The 20,248-nt window shown below is 42.1% G+C and overlaps 1 protein-coding gene across 2 annotated transcripts in view; it reads left to right on the top strand.

The window, feature by feature from the left end:
- Nucleotides 1–6,463, top strand: part of slc34a1b (solute carrier family 34 member 1b) — an 8,803-nt gene extending 2,340 nt beyond the window's left edge. For both annotated transcript variants that reach the window (XM_062535649.1, XM_062535650.1), the window contains exons 4-12: nt 1–13; nt 178–289; nt 854–1,049; nt 1,277–1,372; nt 1,499–1,568; nt 2,882–3,049; nt 3,323–3,439; nt 4,963–5,087; nt 5,243–6,463. The exon at nt 1–13 is cut by the window's left edge and continues 131 nt beyond it. In XM_062535649.1, the coding sequence (XP_062391633.1) occupies nt 1–13; nt 178–289; nt 854–1,049; nt 1,277–1,372; nt 1,499–1,568; nt 2,882–3,049; nt 3,323–3,439; nt 4,963–5,087; nt 5,243–5,785 (1,440 nt within the window). In that variant the 3' untranslated portion in view covers nt 5,786–6,463. The remainder of the gene's footprint in view (nt 14–177; nt 290–853; nt 1,050–1,276; nt 1,373–1,498; nt 1,569–2,881; nt 3,050–3,322; nt 3,440–4,962; nt 5,088–5,242) is intronic.
- The last annotated feature ends 13,785 nt before the right edge of the window (nt 6,464–20,248 follow it).

Raw genomic sequence — 20,248 nt, 5'->3', positions numbered from 1 at the left:
GTCTCATCTGGATGTGAGTCACGGGAGTTAGTATAGACAGTAGCGAAGAGCTGCATTGCGTGTAGGCTTTACTGTATGCCAACTAGGTCATTACATAATGCTCTCTGCAACTCAGTTCAGGCTATGTGAAAAGTGGACTCTGAATATGCTTTTTTAATTTTTTTGTTCCCTGGACAGTGCTTGAAGTGCAGTCTGCCATTCCTATCATCATGGGCTCCAACATTGGGACATCAGTCACCAATACCATTGTGGCTCTGATGCAAGCGGGAGAACGAGACGAGTTCAGACAGTGAGCCAGCAGTCTCTTTTGAGACTGCTTCATAAATCTATGCAAATCACACCATTTTACTCTACACATCTACATAAACGTTTTTTTTCCCCTAGCGTATCCTATCCTAAGGCTCCTCTTAAAGTCAAAGGCCCCTCTTAGAGCCGTTAGGCGTTCTTCTTTTCTCTATTTTATCTTGAAAGAGCTACTTTTTTCAAAGGTAAAAGGTTCCACAAGTGCCATGCAAATAATGACTCACTAGGGTCATTCATTCAACCTTTCAAGGAAAATACTTTTGGGAACACAACTTTGTGGGGAAATTAGCTTATATATGCAGTCTACCCCAGAGTTACATAAGAAAAGACACATCCCTCTCCTCTCTGCACCTACAATAACCCAATCGGATAACCTAGCTTAGCCCTGGAATTGGAAGTGGGTTAGAAGAGTTTTGCCTACAGCTAGCATGTATCGAAGAAGAGAAATATATGCTAACTGGTCTAGCCCACTCCCAGAGACCAACAAAGAAGCTACAGTACAGTATAACTCCAAAGTGTTGATAACTGATGAACAGCTGTTGTGCCGCAGGGCGTTTGCGGGCGCTACCGTCCACGACTGCTTCAACTGGCTGACGGTGCTGGTGCTCCTGCCCCTGGAGGCGGCGAGCGGGCTGGTCAGGCGCCTCTCCCACGTCACCGTGACCAGCCTGAGCCTGCACAGCGGGGAGGAAGCGCCGGAGCTCCTGAAGGTGCTCACTGAGCCTCTCACCAAACTCGTCATACAGGTGACCACACACACACACACACACACACACACACACACACACACACACACACACACACACAGGTACACACAAACACACACACACACACACACACACACACACACACACACACACACACACACACACACACACACACACACACACACACACACACATACAGTACACATCACACTGCTGCCCGCTCTAAGCATTTTGTAATAGGCTACTCAAAAAATCCCTGCCCACAGCTGGACAAGTCTGTCATCACCGGCCTTGCTATGGGTGATGAAGGGATGAGGAACAGGAGTCTGGTGAAGGTGTGGTGTCATGGCAGCATTCACAGAGTGAGAGAGCGAACCCCTCAGTCTTCCTCCATTATAGCACACATATAACACATAACATATTTCTTATATGACGGGATTCATGTTGCTGTGCTCATATTAAACTTGATCTTATCTAAATTATGACAGATTACTTCAAATATATCTTCAGAAAACGGCACAGCTGAAAATGTGACTCTTGAAAGATATCATCAAAAATGTAAGCTCAGCTTCACAAAAAAATATGTCTTCTTCATAATTGTGGCAATTTGTGTCATTTATCTTATTTGAAGTGTGAAACTAATGATGTGTTTGAGAAGTGATGTTCCAGTTGAGCAGGATATTTCCAGTCAGTCACTGTTTCATTTATTCATTAGCATTTCAAATTTGCATCAACTTCTATTAGTTTGCCAGCATTCGGGTCCAAAAACAGATCCAGGTAACCATAATCAAATGCAAAACATGCTCTGAGAGGGTGAGGGGTCAGATAAATTGTTCATTCCAGTTAGACTTCCTGCTACGCACACTCACTGTGTTCAGAACTTGTTGACCAATGCACATCAAAACTGATTCACATGGGAAGAGCCTATCACAGCAGCAGTGGTGGCATCTCATGCCATAAATAGGAGAGATGAAGCAAGTGCATTATGCAGGCTACCGTAGTGCATTTCATACACAGGGGCAATTCAATATGCTTAACATAAACAAAAGCAAATCATTGTAGATAATAGCAAATAAAAACATAAAGGGAAAAAGCTGTAAAAAGTAGTTTAAAAAGTAAAGTACATTGAATAAATATAATATTAACTTTACTTGACTTTTTAAACTATATAAAACTGATAAATAGGAAGTGGTGTGCATTTGATCAGTCAGAGCGTCTGAGGACAGTTTGGTCTTAGATTTTAAACTGGCACATCTGGGGCATTTTTTGTGTTATCCGGCCGGTGGTTCCAAAGCTGAACCACCAGTTAAAAGCTGCTTCAACGTTGAGTTCTGACAGCGGGTTTTACCCAGCAAATATTTCTGCTGTGACTTCAGAGGTCTGGAGGTACTGCTGAAGCATGTCTGATAGGCAATTAGGTCTCATCCCATTTAGTGATTTATATATAGAAAAAAAAGGCAGTGCTTTAAAGTCATTCCAGTGCAGAGACTTAAGTATAAAAATAAGGTCACCTCTTTTCGTTTTCGTAACCATTATATGCTGCTGCATTTTGTTTCACCTGCAGCTGTTTGATAGCCATTTTAGGAGGGGCAATGCTGTAATCAACCCTGCTGGAGATAAATGCATGGCTGAGCTTTTCTAAATCATGTTTTGACAGAAGAGCTCTATGTCTGGCAATGTTTTTTGGGCTGGTAAACAGCTGGTATTAGTTTTTGCTTTCATGAGGCTGTTGAGAGGGGCTCAAGTTTATGTCTGATCTGAGCTCATTTCCCCATCTCTCCCTCCCACTCATTTCCTGTTTACTGTCCTGTCCAATTGAAAAAAAAAATAATGATAATAATAATAAAAAAAAAAATACTTGTGGTGTCCAGGCAGGCATCTGTTTGTGGACTCCTCTCTGTCGGACCTGGCCGTGGGGATCATTCTCCTGGCCGTCTCTCTGCTGGTCCTCTGCACCTGCCTGATACTGCTGGTGAAGCTGCTCAACTCCTTACTCAAGGGACAAGTGGCCAAAGTCATCCAGAAGATCATCAATACAGGTGAGATAACGGGAGATGAGATAGTATCACTGCAGGGCAGTGCTGAACGATCCCTGGTAATGCCAGTCTGGATTGTGATTATGGTCACGTTGGAAATCGGTCTCCCAAAATGAGATGTAAGATGAGATCGTTTCGTCATTTTGTCAGGATTGCTGTAATCATGGAGACTGCAACCCCCGTCCGTGGCTTGCTATAGTTGTTTCATAGTTGAATTCATGGGGCTCTTTCATGTTAACACGTCTCAGTTCACCTTCACCTCTTTCCCCCACACAGATTTCCCCAGCCCCTTCGGCTGGCTGGCGGGATACTTGGCTATCCTAGTGGGAGCAGGGATGACCTTTGTGGTTCAGAGCAGCTCAGTCTTCACCTCTGCCATTACTCCCTTGATAGGTGAGTCACAGGAAAGAAAAAGAAGAAGAAAAAAAAAGGGGGTGGAGGGGGTGTGGGTGAGATTGTCTTTGAGGCCATGTCATCTGGAGAATCAGGAAATGGTGAATCCACTCAGAGATCCTCCTCCCTGCGTTCATGGAGAGCACCAGTGGTTAATATTTTAGCATTTGCTTTGCATTGTTTAACCCCAATGACTTTACCACCCGCGCCTCCCGCTTCAGTTACACGGCTCAGTCTGCGTAACAAGTATGCGTGTATAGGATGCCTCATGTGTTTTGGGATTCATGTCTCAACCACCCTAGATTTAGAATGTGTGCCCTTGACCTGATGCTAGTATACATTGAATGGAACAGTGTGGATGACCCGGCTACGGTTTACATTTATCCTATGGCTTCAGTTCACTATAATCCTCCCAGTAGCCAAGGGAACATGATTTAGTCATGCATTTGCATCCCGTGAGCGCTAATAATTAACTGTGCAGTTCATGGACTGTAGTTCAGCCCCTCTGGCAATTTCAATGCTAATTACGCAGGAAAAGGGAAAGATGTCTAATCCCTGAGGTTCAAAGTGAAAACATCTCGGACATCCATGTGAAGGGATAGCCCACTTTTCAAATGAGCCGAGGAAATAAGGGCACATACTGTCTCTGTGGGCAAGACAGAATATCTCATTGATGCGTTGCATGTACAGTATGCCATCATTTTAGAGTACTTGAAGACAGTCTTAATTCTATCAGTCTATCAGTCTATTCATTTGACTGTAAAAAAGCAGTAGCAGTGGCCCTAAAAGTTGTGGGTTCAATTCCCGGCTGCCACCATTGTGCCGTTGAACAAGACACTTAACCTCAAATTGCACTGGGGAGACTGGCCCTCATAATAATTGACATGTAAGTCACTTTGGATAAAAGGGTCAGCCTGATGAATAAGTAAGTAAGTAATAGGGCTGTAAAATCAGTAGCCATTATGCTACTCTGCATACAACCACGTGAAATCATGCTAATGGACTATTATGTGGAAAATGTAATACCATTACCTTAGAGCCAAGACATTTACATTTAATCCTGAACCACAATACCCTACATTACTTTTAGTTGCAAAGCAACTTGCACATTGGCATTTCTAAATCTCAACTTTTATTCCAGAAATGTAGTTCTGAGAGATGAAGGCTACTCATGCATGAAATTGCCAAAAGGATGCCATTCAAGTGTGTACATGTCTCAAAAGAAGAGGGTTAATGTAATCTAACTTCTATAGAGAAATAGAGATGTGGAGAGTACTAGTGTACACAGATACCATATATACCAGGCTCTCAAGTGATAGCATCAATGGATACAGTTCCATCAGTTCTAGTGGAGAGATGGCATGTTGTCCTCTCAGGCAGACTGTTAAAGAAACATCTAGAAAAGCACTCAGAGAGTGCAGACCTCTGCCAAGCGAAAACGTGAAAACACTGGTGAACAGAACAACAGGACAAAAATAGAAGAACCCCCCCTTTAAAGAAAACACGCGGTAATTCTGTTGCAGGCCTTGGTGTTATCAGTCTTGAACGTGCTTACCCATTAACCCTTGGCTCAAACATGGGCACCACAACCACAGCAATACTAGCTGCACTCGCTAGCCCAGGTGACAAGCTAGCAGCAGCCTTCCAGGTGACCTTTGACTCCCTACTACTTCCTTACTTGACTTTTAACTCTACACCTCAGTAAAACTTTAACAGTGAAAAGTGTGTTTATATTGTGAAAGTCTTCCTGTGTATCACGGAAGTAAACTGGGACGTCTCTCACTGGCCTGCCGTGCCCCTCAGGTCGCCCTGTGTCACTTCTTCTTCAACGTCCTGGGCATCCTGCTGTGGTACCCGGTGCCCTTCACTCGCCTGCCCATCCGCATGGCCAGGTTCCTGGGAGAGCAGACGGCCGCGTACCGCTGGTTTGCCGTTCTCTACCTGATCCTGTGCTTCCTCCTCTTCCCCTCCGTCGTCTTCGGCCTCTCCATGGCAGGGTGGCGCGTGATGGTGGCCGTCGGCGTCCCTTTCGTCACAGCTGTTCTCTTTGTTGCCGTGGTTAACCTGCTGCAGGCACGCAGGCCACGGTACCTGCCAGCAGGGCTCAGGACCTGGGCCTTCCTACCAATGTGGATGCGCTCCCTGCAGCCCATGGATGCCTTCATCACCAGAGTCACACTAAGCTGCACCCAGAAAACATGGCGGGGACAGACCCGTGGACAGCCATTTGGGGAATTATGCCCTGCACAAAGAAAGGCTGATGGACTGATTGAGGTTCCCGCGGTGACAGCAGCCAGTCATATCAACATCCAGACGATAGAGGCTGGCAGGAGCACAAGGCTTTAATGATCCACCGCAGAGATCAAGGCACAGGACCGAATCAAGTCTCTATTATCACTGGCTATCAGCGACACAAAAGACAGGGGCTTTGAGGCAAAATTAGCATTTGTGTGGTGAGTGGGGTGCCTTGTGCATGCAAGGAGCCTGCTCTGAATGGCCCTAACCATGACCCAGTCTGTTGTTTAAGATTTATTTTCAATTTTACTGACTAGTTGATGAATGATCTTTCGTATAACAAAGTTACCTCTGTATGTAGATGAAAATAGGTCCCACTGAAATATCTACCATCAGATCAACCTTCATTAAAATATATTCTACTCCTGTCAGTTGTCATGAATGTTTTATGTAACTGCTATGTAGCCTTATTAGACCTGATCTATAGAGAGGGCTTTTATTCTGAAAGATGTGGTATTGTTGGTGAAGTATTTCTCCAATAAACATACAAAGAGCATCTCATTAGATCCAGTCTTTCTCTCTTGGAAATGAACTCATTAGTCTTCTTCAAAGGCGTGGAAGACCCTCACTGTGCTAAATAAATCACCGTTTCAGAGAGAAATAATTACGCGGCAATGAGCACAATGACTTCTTCATCAGAAATCTTCTCTGAGCTTTTCTACGACAATCACCAATTCTAGTTTGTGCGTGCCTCTCTCATTATAACAAGACCTCTTTAGCATAGTCATCACAATGATCTCTCTTGGAGGACTCAGATTGGTTAAAAATAAACGTCTCTCCAAAATGGCAATGCAGATGGAATAGTACACATCATTTAGTATGAGGTAAGCAGCTTTGGCAGCAGTTTGGCAGCAGTTTTTTCTCCATTAAAATGGAAAATATGATGAGGATTTAACATAATAAATGGCCTGATACAGTGAAAACACAATTTGAAGTGGCTTTTTCCGAGTGCTCTGCACTTATTGTGCATTTTAATGTATGTGCTTGCGAAACATACGTGCTTTGAGTAAGTGTCTATTATGGAGGAAAGATGAGGTTTGGTGCTGTTGTTGACATGTAATGATTGTCCATAATGTGCGGGTCAGATGTGTGTGGGTGTCATTTTGTATACCTACTTTCTCATCTAAGTGCAAGAGATGGCGCCATTATCTGTAGAAGCAACAATGGTGCATTGTTTAGCATTCCCAAATATAATTATTTAACTCAATGATTGTTATGCAAGCTGTTTGTGTTTTCTATCTTTCAATAGACAATGTGCAGACATACTGCAAAGTAACGGTACAATAATAAATAGGGTACTTTATCAAACTATGTATAGATATTTTACATAATATTTCTGTATATAGTTTAGTGTTTTGAGTGACTTATCAAGACAACTGTAAAGTGATTTAAGCCATAAATGGTACTCTCCCCGGTTAAATTGTCCACACACTGAAATACAAAATGTTTTACTTGAATCTCTGAGCATCTTAGACAATTGATGGGTAAAATCCATCACAGTGTCAACTTTTGCTTTAGTCTTATTCAGTTTCCTTCAGTAGTTCCAGTGTCACGGAAAGGTAACAAAGTATATTGACATTTTTCAATGGAAATAGTAAATAATCGCCACTTTTTTTTACATACTCATGCACATTTTTGACATACAGTGTTGCACCCATGACTCATTTTCCACATGACCGTTTTGATACTTGACGTTTGACAGCTGTGAACACTACTGCAGGCGGAGGATTAATGTCTTAAGCAATGGATTAGACAGAGATGGAGCTTTAGCAATGAAACCACCACTGTCTGCCCTCTCCCACTGCCAAGCAGATTGCTCTCTATGTCAGATGGTTCCTCCTACTGCCAGGTACTCGTCTCCCTTTAACTTCCTGCCCATGACCTTGGGCAAACCTCAAAATATGAGGAGGTTGTATTATGCACCAGCAGCCTCCATCTCAGAATGGAGATTTATGCAAATGTTTATACGCATCCATCAGCACAAGATTCATTTAAAACATTTAAAAAAGCTCTCTCTGTGCAACGAAACGTTTTCTCCACAGTTTCACCCAGAAAAAAAGACACAAACAGAATGAGGCACCAAAATATAACATGAAAAAGAAAATAATTGTATGTGTGTGTTGTAGATATAAGCAAATAGTAAGTTAGTAATCGTTATATGCCACATGAACATAATACATAATACACAAACATTGGAAAAACAACACAAGTTGATCCAACTGTCAAACTAGAGCTGTTTCAATGTTTTTTGTTTATCTCAGCAGATCATCGACAGCAGGCGGTCAGCAGACAGTCATCGACAGGTTATTACACCTTGGTTAATGTCAATGGTTGTCTTAATAAAGACATCCCAAGTAATGCCAACTTGACATTAAAAATATATATATTTTAAAAAAACAAGTGACATATAATCACAACAGCCTTAAACATTAGAGGCACCTTAATGTTCTCAGCAGGTCATATCATGACTATGGTGGTGTCATTACCATCGTATGCACACCCCTTCGAATAAAATGTTACAAAAGAGTCAAACAATGCTGTCTACACAAGGTAATTCTTTCTTTCTCATTGAACTGGATACTTATCTTAGCAACTTTTGAATTCAGTTATTAAGTTAATGGTAGAGGGAATGGAGGTGGTGTTGGCGGTGGAGGATTGAGACGTGACTTCATTCGATTGAAAAACATTTCTCTGGTAGAAAACTTTTTTTTGACAAGTTTCTGGTAGTTACCAGGGTCATTGGCATCTCTGTTTTCTCTCATTCCTTTCATACTTTTTGGATACTGTTTGTGAGCTGATGGGCTTTAAAATGAGTGGGTCATGTGGAAAGAGGACATGTAGTGTTCAGACAAGATGGCAGTGTAGAGCAAAGAGTGTCTGTAGCATCATTAACCTCTAGTGACAAGAATAAGCTCGGAGTAGGTAAAGTAAATACTACCAAGGTGGCAAAATGATAGTTTGAGAGAAGCCTCTGAGTTTAATCATATTCAAATCAACTAATTGGTCTGCCAGTAGTTGCTACTGTTTATATAAAAAAAGATTGCTGAAAACGCTACAATGTTATTTAAAGTGGGCTAATTGAAAGCAAACTTTATGTTTATTTTATAAATCGTGAGAATCTTCTTGACTGGTAACTTTTACACGGCTGAAGTCAGAGATGCAGTCAGTCGGTCTCCTGAACCCTCTTGAATAGTTGGCACATCACATGCCTGTCACAGCTCATCACATGCTTAAGCCTCTCAGCTGAATGCACTTTTTGTTTTGAACCAAAAACATCTCTCGATTCTACTACTCTTCCCTTAGGCACTTATTAACACATTCCTTGTTGACATTTGGGCTGGATCATTCTTTGAAATTTTAATATTTGTTTACTGACATCATTGGGTAAGACATTTCCATAGATAACGGAAAATGGAATGACCGTGACGAACAGTGCGACGACGCGAGGAAGCCCTCTCTATGGCGGGGCGGCGGCAGTAGCAGCAGTAGCAGCAGCTAGGGTGCAGTCAGGAGCCTCGTCTCCTCCATGTTGAGAGGATCTGCTGTCTGCTGGCTGCGGCTTCAGAGGAGCCCCCACAGGAGCCTCTGATGCTCTCTATCCCCTGGGTGCCACCCCCTCAGTCCTATGTGCTAGCTGCCACTGCCTCCCACGCTCAAACACACACACACACACACACACACATACACACACAGATAGAGAGAGAGAGAGAGAGAGAGAGAGAGAGAGAGAGAGACACACACACACACACACACACACACATACACACACACACACACACACACACACACACAGAGAGAGACACACACACAAAATCTCTCTCTCTCTCTCTCACTCACACACACTATATATATGCTCTCTCTCTCTCTCTCTCTCTCACTCTCTCTCACACACACACACACACACACACCCTCTCTCTCTCTCTCTCTCTCTCTCTCTCACACACACACACACACACACACACACACACACACACACACACACACAACTAAAGCATTGCATCAAGCACCAACAACCTTGCAGAGCATTTGTGTGTTAGATTTTAAAACGCAACTGATATGCAAGTATGGTACAGACAGCCAGGTCCCTTTATGTTTTCTTTGACTTTGTGTACTTCTTCAGTACACAACATGGCATGTCTTCAGGCTAGCTGTCACAAACGCCAATAAAGCTCACATGAAAACTATCGTGCAGTAGCTGGATCCCCCCTGGTCTGTGTTGGGAGGGAGTTCTAGGGTTAATGGTAGATACTGGGAAACTAATTTCCCCGGTACCCATGGGAATATCTATTCTCCAGGATCAAGAGAATCGAACTGCACATGGATGTTCTCTGGTGCATATCAGTGGACCCGTCTACATGGGAACGTCTAAGCTCCGATAAGCCTCACACAGTTCCACTCAATATCGTTTCTTCTGGAGGTTTCTTCGAGTATCAGAGAGAACACTGGAATGCAATCTTATATCAGTAGGCTTGGGTGAGAGTAGACTTTCTGCAGAGGAGGACATAGACAGTTTTGATGTGTTTTTGAAAGTACACATTTCCCCCCACAATCTTCACAAAATAATGCTTCCATAATGAGATTTGGTCAATATTGAAATACCTCAACAGGGGGGTAAAGGTTTTCCGCTTCGCCAAGGTCTTTATATGAAACCAGCATTTAGCTGCATGAGTTTGCATATTAATGTGATGTGTGTGGATACATGACTTGAATCCCATAATGAATGCAGTAACTGCAGTGTTTTTTTCTTCAGTGCAATACATACAATTAAAGAGAAGGATGAATAATTTCCGGATTAAATACTCTGCTTGTGGTTCAGTTTCCTTTTGGTCTGTAATTACAACAACTTGTTCATCAGCGCTGAGAAACCTTGATAAAAATGACCCTCCATCTACCTCCCACACAAATACACCGCTCTTAACCACTGGTGAAGTGTCATTTTTCCACTGCGATGACAGCCTGTGATTTTTTAATGAACAAAACGCAATGGAAAACTACATGCAGATATTTAATGGCAAAGAGGTGGACTAATTTAATTTCACCGCAGATTAAGGCTATGCTAATTTCTCCACATTCGTGACAGAAAGCAGAAGACTGGGGAAGCAAAAAAAAAGGGGGGCGCCTCTCGTTGGATGGAGCTTTTTGGCTTTATGCGCGCCAGTCTGACCAACATCCATGCCGTGAACATGAGATCTGCCATTTTGCACGGTGCACTCTCAATGGGGTCAACTGACAGATGATGGGGGTGCAGATGTCAGGCGCTGTCACCTGACAGCTGGCATGATGTGGTCATGCTGCACGTCTGTCCGCGAGCCCAGACCGACACACAGACACTCAGGCCACTTGGCTCCACTGCTCTGCAGAAGGTTCATCAGCTCTTAATCCTAAGGGATGGCTCATCACGTTCAGGTGCCACTTCACAAGTGTGATTTTCCATAAATAGAATGTTTCTTTTCAGAACTATTAAGAAAAGACAACATAGAAATATGGAGAAATATTGAAATGTTAAGCTTCCCATGCACTGCAGTACTTGCCACCATCCGGGGGCTTTGTGAGTGGAGTATTCAGTGAAGTCATTTAACTGCTGTAGTCTTGGCCACGGCTCAGTTCTCCACCCACTCAACTCTTATAAGGTTTTGGTGCCGTTCAGCACCATATGTCAGAAGCACACCCCCTAATTAACCACGAATACCCAGCTCTCGCCTGGTGTCATTATGGATTGCAGTTGCTTTGGTGTTTAACTCGAGGAGGCAACATATCCGTTCTGCAGCAGTGACATCAGCATCAGTGCAGAACACAAGACAAAGGCTTTATATAGTCTCCAGTTATCTTTAGACACACTGCAGCAACCTCTTCCTACGTTCCTTCTAATACAATTCAATAGTTTGTATAATTTTATAATTATATCATATTGGTTTGATGCGTAACAGAGCAAATATAGGTGAGTATGGCAGGTTTTCAACCTTATGGCCTTTGTATTAGTATTAGGAATGAAAATTAAGTGTATTCAGAATGTAAATATTACCAAGGAAAAACTGTGTGCAATGGGAAAACAACAGAACAACTGAGTCTTTGTTGTTGTACCGCAAATAGGAAAATAGATTTCCACACAGTCACTACAAAGACCTACAGAGCTGAAATGATTACACACACACGCAAAACAAATCTAAACACAAGCAACACAGCACACAATAATCTGTTGCTGAGCTGATTAGATACTTTGAAAGAAGAAGCCATGTCTGTATGAAGGACAGATTAATAGAGTCGCTCTTGCACAAAGAGAGTTGAAATCAAATACTCAGGCCACGCCAAGTTGTGAAGGGATTATATAGGTTGCTGTTGGTTCTTTCTCCACAGTGTTGGTAAACAGATACAGTATATGAGCAGACAGGGACCAAGGTCCGGAGTCAGATTTCTGCAGCTGTATAAATCAGCTTTCCTTTCCCATACTCCCATGGTACTAGCTCTCCACGTGCTTTGCCCTGGCGAAATCTAGTTTATTTTTTCCCATGGAATGAGCTGGAAAATGCCAGCTTGGAGAAGAGCGAAAAATCCGCTCTCCAGGGAAAACACATGCCCATCGCAACTGGATGTTGTTATTTGGGCCCTGGAGAAGTAGTGAGATACGTGGCCCATATGAGACCGACCCTCTTATCTGTATCCACTTACTCTTTTATTTGCTTTCAGGTCACATAGAGGGGAAATAGGATGTTTCAGGTGTATCATGCCGGCAGAAGAAGTGGGCTTGTATTTCCTGGCACAAGATGCATGTTTCATGACGGGTTAGAGCGTCAGAGGAGCCTTGCCATGTTCTCCATTGCAGACTACCGTGGCTATGCTTTCACAAAAGTGTTAGCTTGATTCTCAGAGAGGCTTTGGGCTACAGAGAGAGAAACCAATCTGTATCCTCTGCAATATTTTCTAAAGAGGCCTTATCAAGATGAGGGACCTATCTGATAGGCAGTTTTCCTCATGAAAATATTTTATTCATCGACGGGTGAACTGAGGTGACACTGAATCGCTATCAGTGTCGCAGGCTGCGCTGCTTTTTCATTTTGAAAAGAGGGCAGCAGAGCAGACAACCAACGAGACCATCGGAGGCCACCTTATGACACGATTTAAAATGCAGCCATGAATTTTGTATGACGTGCTTCAATCCTATCACTGCTGGTGCACAGATTCCTTTTATTGAGAGTGAATGGAACTTGTATGGATCTCAGTACATTGTTATTTAAAATCGTAAAATTGTGTTTTCTTTCTTTTTCATTGGTAACCAGAGGATTTATCACAGGACATGTACAGTGAAGATACTTTGTTCTTTTTTGACAGTTCTATATTCCAGCAATGTTTAATATTCACAGAAAGGAGACAAATACATATGTGGACCCAGTGTATTTGGGACTGAGGGAATATATGTTCATTTTGTATGGTTTGTAAAACAGTGTCCACGCAATCATCAATCTGTGAGGCCTGCGGGCTTTAGTCGTTTACCGTACAAGCAAATGGCTTTTTTAAATGCAGCTATCAAGACAGTCATGAGCGTTAGCATTTCTTTTTTGTGGATATAGTGGTTCTGAAAACCTCTTGTAGAATCTGATGAACATTCCTACATTAGGCAGCCAGGACTTGAGAGGACCAAAATATATCATAGTGATTCACATTATTGGTCTAACAGCGTCTCCAACAGTCTGAGTTAGTGGTGCTATGTCGTTTTGTTGGGAGGTAATGAAGAAATTCCTCCAACAAAAGTCCCTCCAGGTCACCGAGTTAGTAGCTTTCCATTATGCCTCAGAGTGCCACTTTCCCTAACACTTTCCCTATCCATTTCTCCCTAATATATAACGATTTATTACATACATACACTGTAATAAACACTGCAGCAACACCATTCTTTGCCCATGTCCAAAATCTTAAGTTTTAACACAACTTCCATGTTTGCTTCCAAGCCTTTAGGGATAGACTAACAATGTGGATTTACTCTGTCTAGGAGGCGTTTGGTTAGTGTTTCATCTGACACAATTGAAAGGGGATTATAGATATTGCCAACTCAAGCTCCTTCCACCTTTCAATATAACCAGGGTTGCACCAACATGTGAGAGGTCTCAGCTGAGCAGCAAAAATAGTATTTTAAAACATGGAAGCCTCATTCCCCATAGCTATAGCAGCAGAGGTTTTCATTAATTTTCGGCTTTCTGACATTCCATAGCTAGATATGAGTTTGTCCCACTCTACAATTGGTTTGTTACTTCCATAGCAGAGCTAAATGGAGGCTAAATGCAAGGACTGAGTATGACATTTCAGAAATAGAGTTTATCCAACTCCTTTTTAGAGTTTATCCACCTCTCAAAAGAGTTTATTTCGCCAAATGCAACTTTTAACATTCAAAACTCACTGTATTATCCACATTCGCAATACACTCATCAGCACTCTAGGAAACACTGGTATTGTTATAAACAAGGGACAGTAACCTCCACCATCATCAAACCTTTTTTTTTTTTTAAAGCCTTTTTAAAAATCTGACACCGCATGGCTCAGTCCACCTTACTGTGATCATAGAATTTATAGTTTATCCACCTCTTATTTTACCACTGCACACCAGTTCCACAGGCAAAAAACACAAACAGCAGCCCTGGTTAAATATTAATTTTAACTGGAAGGTGCAGTCGGTGATATAAAAATATTTGTCACATTCAGCTGTTATCTCCTCATGGTTCACTAGCTGCCCATTCTGTGACACTATAAATATATATTTGTTTGTTTATTTCTACTGTTCAGACCCTGGGCTGCCTACAGAGGCCGGTTTTTATATACACATATATATATAAAAGTGTAGGCAGCCCAGGGTCTGAACAGTAGAAATAAACAAGGTGGCGGCAGCCTGTCCCTCAAACAAAAACAAAACCCTGTGTGGAGTTTCTCTGGGAATGCTGAAGGGAGGGGTGAGCTATCTCTCTGGCGTGTCTAGTTTGGTCCTATTGGTTAAAATATAATATAGGTTGCTTTGGACAAAAGCGTCTGCTAATACATTTAAATATAAACATAAATATAAACTTCAAAGGCCCGATGCCATTTAGCCTGAATTTGAATTTGAATAATATCTCTGATGGATCCATAATTAAAGGTACACTCACTGATCTATAAAGAAGTTATTCTTTATAAATCAGTGGGTACACTATGCAAGATTTTCACCTTAATATAACCTTTACGAAGCCAATTTGATGGTAAACGAACTTGTTAGGCAAATCGTTCACCGACTCCAGAGGAAGCTCTAAAGTAGTCAGAAATACCTAAACCTTTAAAGGCAAGCATCTGTGCTTTTAAGCTTGCGTTGTCCTCCTCGTTATCCAAATATGCCCTACTGGCTGTGGACTAGCCTCTTTAGGCTCTAGGATCTCTAGTTTGCACTGTTATTAGAAGTTCAACTTCAATCTTTGCCCCATCACTAAACTTCCATTTTTCTTTTGAATGTCTGTTGAGGTGACTCATTTGAATATCACACAACTTTTGAATCAATAAATTTAAGGAGGATAGTGGAGTTGGATTTGTGTAGTTCGCTGCTTCACTGACAGGCAGCCCCTATGTTAGTTGCCAGAACCAAACTGACTGTGTTTTCACATCCATAGAACAAAGGATTGCTAAAAAAAGAAGGCATCAATAAATCTTAGAGGCACAATTATTGTGGTGGCAAACTGGCAATTATTTTACCGATAATGTGCAAGTGAATAGTGAATATTTCACAAACAATGTGAATTCCTCTCAGACATCATGGACTGGAGGCACACAGACAAATAGCCTAAAAGTACTCAAGCCACATAGATGTTTAACACTCACTACCAACACTGCTCCTCTAGCCTATAAACTGTTTACCCTGCGACTTGCCTGAATCCCCCAAACTGACGGCTTTGATGGAAGAGATCCTTGTGATAGTTGGAAGAAAAGGATAGAGAATGCCTGCACTCTCTCTCTCTCTCTTACACAAACACACACACACACACACACACACACACACACCCCACTTCTCTCTCTCTCTCTCTTGAAACTCTCTCTCTCACACACACACACACACACACACACACACACACACACACACACACACACACACACACACACACACACACACACACACACACACACACACACACACACACACACACACACACAGTATACCCACCAAGCTGTTTTTGAAGGGGGTATATGGGAGTAAATGACAGCTGAAATATAATTTGAGTGCTGCAGAGCTCTGAAGTCCCAGCTGCACTCCATCTCTCCTCATGCCTCTGGGCGGCCATAAGGCCACTTACTGCTCACTTCAATAGAGGGCTGGATGGGAGAATGGATGGCAAGTTCCCTCTCCTTTCGCTCTCCCCCTTCTCTCTTTGAGATCGATCTGTTTATGTTTTCTTCCATTTCGCAGCAACAGATACGATCTCATGTCTCATGGTAAATGGGACATCGGGGGGCAGCTGTTGAGCTACGGGAGACCATTGAAAACATAAAATCCCAATTTCCTCAATATTCTATTTTATGCCCAATTGCAAAAATACTTTTTGTGAAATTAAAATATGATAAAAAAATGTTCTATCTCAATTTGTTACACCATGTAATAGTATTAAATGTTAACCAGTGTGCTATCCGCAACTTATATCAAAAGCTCACAAAGTTCCAATGCAGTGGGTCTGTCTGGCTTTCTGAAGATGAAGACAGACACCACTGCCAATGACAAAAACTCATTTCAGTTTAAACTATTTTGACTTTAGTGAGATTGCACTATTTTAACTCCTTTTACTTTATTCAAGATTCCATCAAAATGTCACTATGCCTTTGCCTATGCCATTATGCTCCTGTGTTATCTGTTATTCTGATAGTTAACGTAAATGACTTGCTATAAAATAACTGTATAGTTAAAGCACCGGACCCCATCTTCATCAGTCACCAAGCACAATGTTGTGAAAAAAAACATCAAACAAAATGGACTCCTACAAGATACTTTGTGGGGTTTAGAGATCCATTTTAGGACCACTTTCACATGCATGATTAAATACAAAAGCTTGGTAATGGCATAATAACAACTGAGTTTGATGAGCTGAACTGTTATGTGACCAAACCTAATTTTAAGTGTTATAAGCACTTTGACCAGCTTGGCTATCTGATCACACTTCTGCTTTGAAGTGGCCTCACTGCCTGCTCTACCCAGACAAAGATCAATTTGATACAATTCACCTCCCCTGTGCCTTACCCCATGTCCACAAAACTGATGGTGAAGATAAATATTTAATCACCTTTATAGTGAAAACAGTCTTCAATCATCCGCTGTGCCCACTACAATATCCTGCAGGACCAAGATTAATTTTCTTTCGGGACTTTGAGGGTTACACATGTAAGGGGCTATATGTCTACCTTTAGGTGACACCATATGTAAGCACATAACCACATATAGCCACGTAATCTCCACTCTGTTTTGTTGCAGCTGAGATTTCCTCCGCCATCTATTACTTGCGAGAGCTGAAACCCCATTATCTTACGCCCTACCTTCAGACAGGGGACAGTCTGACTGGCAGGATTATGGAATCTAAAGACACCTTATTTCTTTCTCCCTCGGACACACAAACAGTAAAACCTCAAGGTGACACACAGCACCAAATACCACTCATAAGCAGCAGTAACTTCAAAGGCTTGAGCAGAAGCAAGACACCTATTGGGCCACCGCTGCTATGGATTATCCACAAATGACAGTCTTCTAAAGGATTTACCATTGTAAGTCTGTTCCTTTCATTGTCGCCTTGTCAGCTATCCTGTTCCCAAGTTCTTCACTCCTCACTTATTTGTCTTCCTCTTTCCCCTGTCTGAGTCTTCCCAGCACGTCTTGACCCAGTCAATCTTCCTGTGCTCTCTTTAATTTGTGCTACGATAAATAGGAGCAGACAATGTTTGGAGACTGGAGCACTGGCAAAAAGCAAACAGCTCCCCAAAAATTCCCTTTGTCTACGTCCCATCCTCCGCCCCCCCCCCCCCCCCCCCCCCATCTCCATCAAAAGCGTAAGACTGAGCTCTGTCCCCCCTGGCAATCTATCGGCACACGTGCCTGAGTATGATACAGCTATCGCATCTGGCATCGGCAGAGGTTTTTTTTTTTTCATTCTGCTTGATTAATATGTCCCTTCTCTGTGTCAACTTTCCTTTAAGCGCAAAGGCTTGAAGCAACATTCCTCGAAAGAATGATTCCTTTGTCATGGATGGAGGCGACTGTATGCTGTGAGAGGTGTGGGAAGATGTGAGCTCTATTCTCTGCAGCAAAACATAGATTGTATGGTTACTTTGCAATCTGTGAAATCTATTCGACTATGTCATGTTGGTCTGCTGGAGTTTTTTTTTTTTTTTTTTAAGTCTTCAGTCCATAACTCTCAGTGCTAAACCAAAACTAGAACAGAATATCAAAAATATTTTCACAGTGGTAGTTTCGTAGTTCTGTGATATTGCACAAGCTCTGCCTATTTTGATGATGATGATGATTTTGATGATGACAACGATAATGGTGATCTAGGGCCGAGGTTGGCAAGGGTTGATGAAAATAATGTCTCAATTACTCTTCACAAACACGAGAGGCAAGGCATGCAGTAATGGATCATGATTCTCTCCATCATGGCGTGCCTGCTGAGACGGACGTCTGTGCTGCCGCCCTGGTGACAAGTGGCCTGCCAGAGACAGAGAGTGATGGGGGCCTGGGGTGAGGTGCAGCTCCAGCCTGCCCTCAGGATCAGCCAGCCGGCTGGATTGGGTTGGGTTGGGTTGGGTTGTGCTGCAGTGGTGGGTCTGTGTGTCAGCCCTCCATCATATTTCACCCCTGAACACTGATCCTCAGCCCTCTGCTGTCTGGAGTTTTTATCACATGCTGTTTCATTTCAGTGGTAGCCCCGGGGCAGAGAGAGGAAAGAGACCCAGACGTACATCATCATTATGATCATCATCATCATCTTCATCAACATTATCATTACTGGTTGTGACCAAATGCATTCGGTCCCCATAGTACTCCTCATAGATTTGCACTCTGTTCGCCATATACTATGGTACAAATCTCTGACAGGACTACAATGGAACACCGTGACTAATAACACCCTATCATCCTATCTCCATTTGCTTTTAAAATAGACAATCTCATCACAAGTGGATAGTTCTAAATACATGTTGAAGTATAAATAACCATCAAGATGCATTTTGACACATTTTGACCTCATATTCTTTTGATGCATCCCCAACAATGAGAATTATAATGGATGTGACAGCAATGTAACAGAATCTAAACTCCAGTCCGCAATGTCGCAATTGGCTGCACCAAGGATATGCGTAAACATTGATCTCAGCTATCCACCGTGACCGTATCACCCAAGATGCATTTTTAGAAATAAGTGCACACGCATACCTAGTTTTGTATGTACTCTTGGTTGAAAAAAACTATCTATAGAGATTATTTCGTCAAACAAACCATGGGCACAATCCTTGTTCAGTCTCAGCACCAGTGCACAATTATGTATGTTTCTAGCCTGATAATAAACTTGGGGGGAAAAAACCTGGATCTTTAACTATTCTTTTCTTTCAAGTATACAGTATGTTCATGTAAATATTTCCATAAATACAAGTTGTACAGAAGAGTATGTTCTCTATTGAATCCCCCCTGGGGCACAACACAAACCACGACTGATAAGAAATCAATGTGTTTGTCCATTTTGCTATTGATGTTATTTCTTTGAAGTAAACACAATAGCCTACAGTTTTTTACATCACCACTTTCTGACATATCCATAAGCTGACATAAAATGATAGGAAGCAAAAAATAAGTTTTTGCTTCAAATGCCATCCCACACATACTGACAAAGCTACTCTTTGTACCACTCCAGGGAGCTTCCCTTCATATAGAAAAGCATTCATGCTCAGAATTCTGAGGGCTCTTCTGTTTTCAGAGAGACAGAATTCTGTATGTCATGGAGATGACATCGATACACGTGACAACCCCAAAACCACATCCAAAAGATGAAACAACAAATAAGTTTGCATTCTTCCTCAATTGTATTTCGGGACTCCTGTAAGCGTGTAGGTGGAGTACTTCTTAATAGGAAGGGTACCGAGTTTAGTATTTTAATCAGCTCGAATGACTTTAAAGATGTCTTAACCACAATCCCGTAATCCTGTAAAACGGCAATTTCTGTCTTTTTCTCCGGCTCTATGTTCTCTCTTCTGTTTAATCCATCTCCTGTCTTTGGCACAGATATATTTTGGTTTTGTACACTTTTTTCAACTCCCTTGAAGGAAATATCAACCTCATTGGGACACACCTAGTTAAATAAGGATAGGCTACAGAAATAAAAATGGTTTTGCTTCATATACTGTTCAACACAATGTTATACAAAATACTAGGCCTGAAACCTCAAGTGGTTTTCTGGCAGTTTTATTCTTTATTTGAAATAAATTATCATTCACTTTCCAAAATATTATCCCTTAAGGAGAGATTCAATATCCTGTCAG

Source organism: Sardina pilchardus, chromosome 5 (assembly GCF_963854185.1).
Source record: "Sardina pilchardus chromosome 5, fSarPil1.1, whole genome shotgun sequence".
Taxonomy (NCBI): domain Eukaryota; kingdom Metazoa; phylum Chordata; class Actinopteri; order Clupeiformes; family Clupeidae; genus Sardina; species Sardina pilchardus.
The sequence above is the reverse complement of the archived record's forward strand: the minus strand, read 5'-3'. Positions and strand labels throughout refer to the sequence as shown.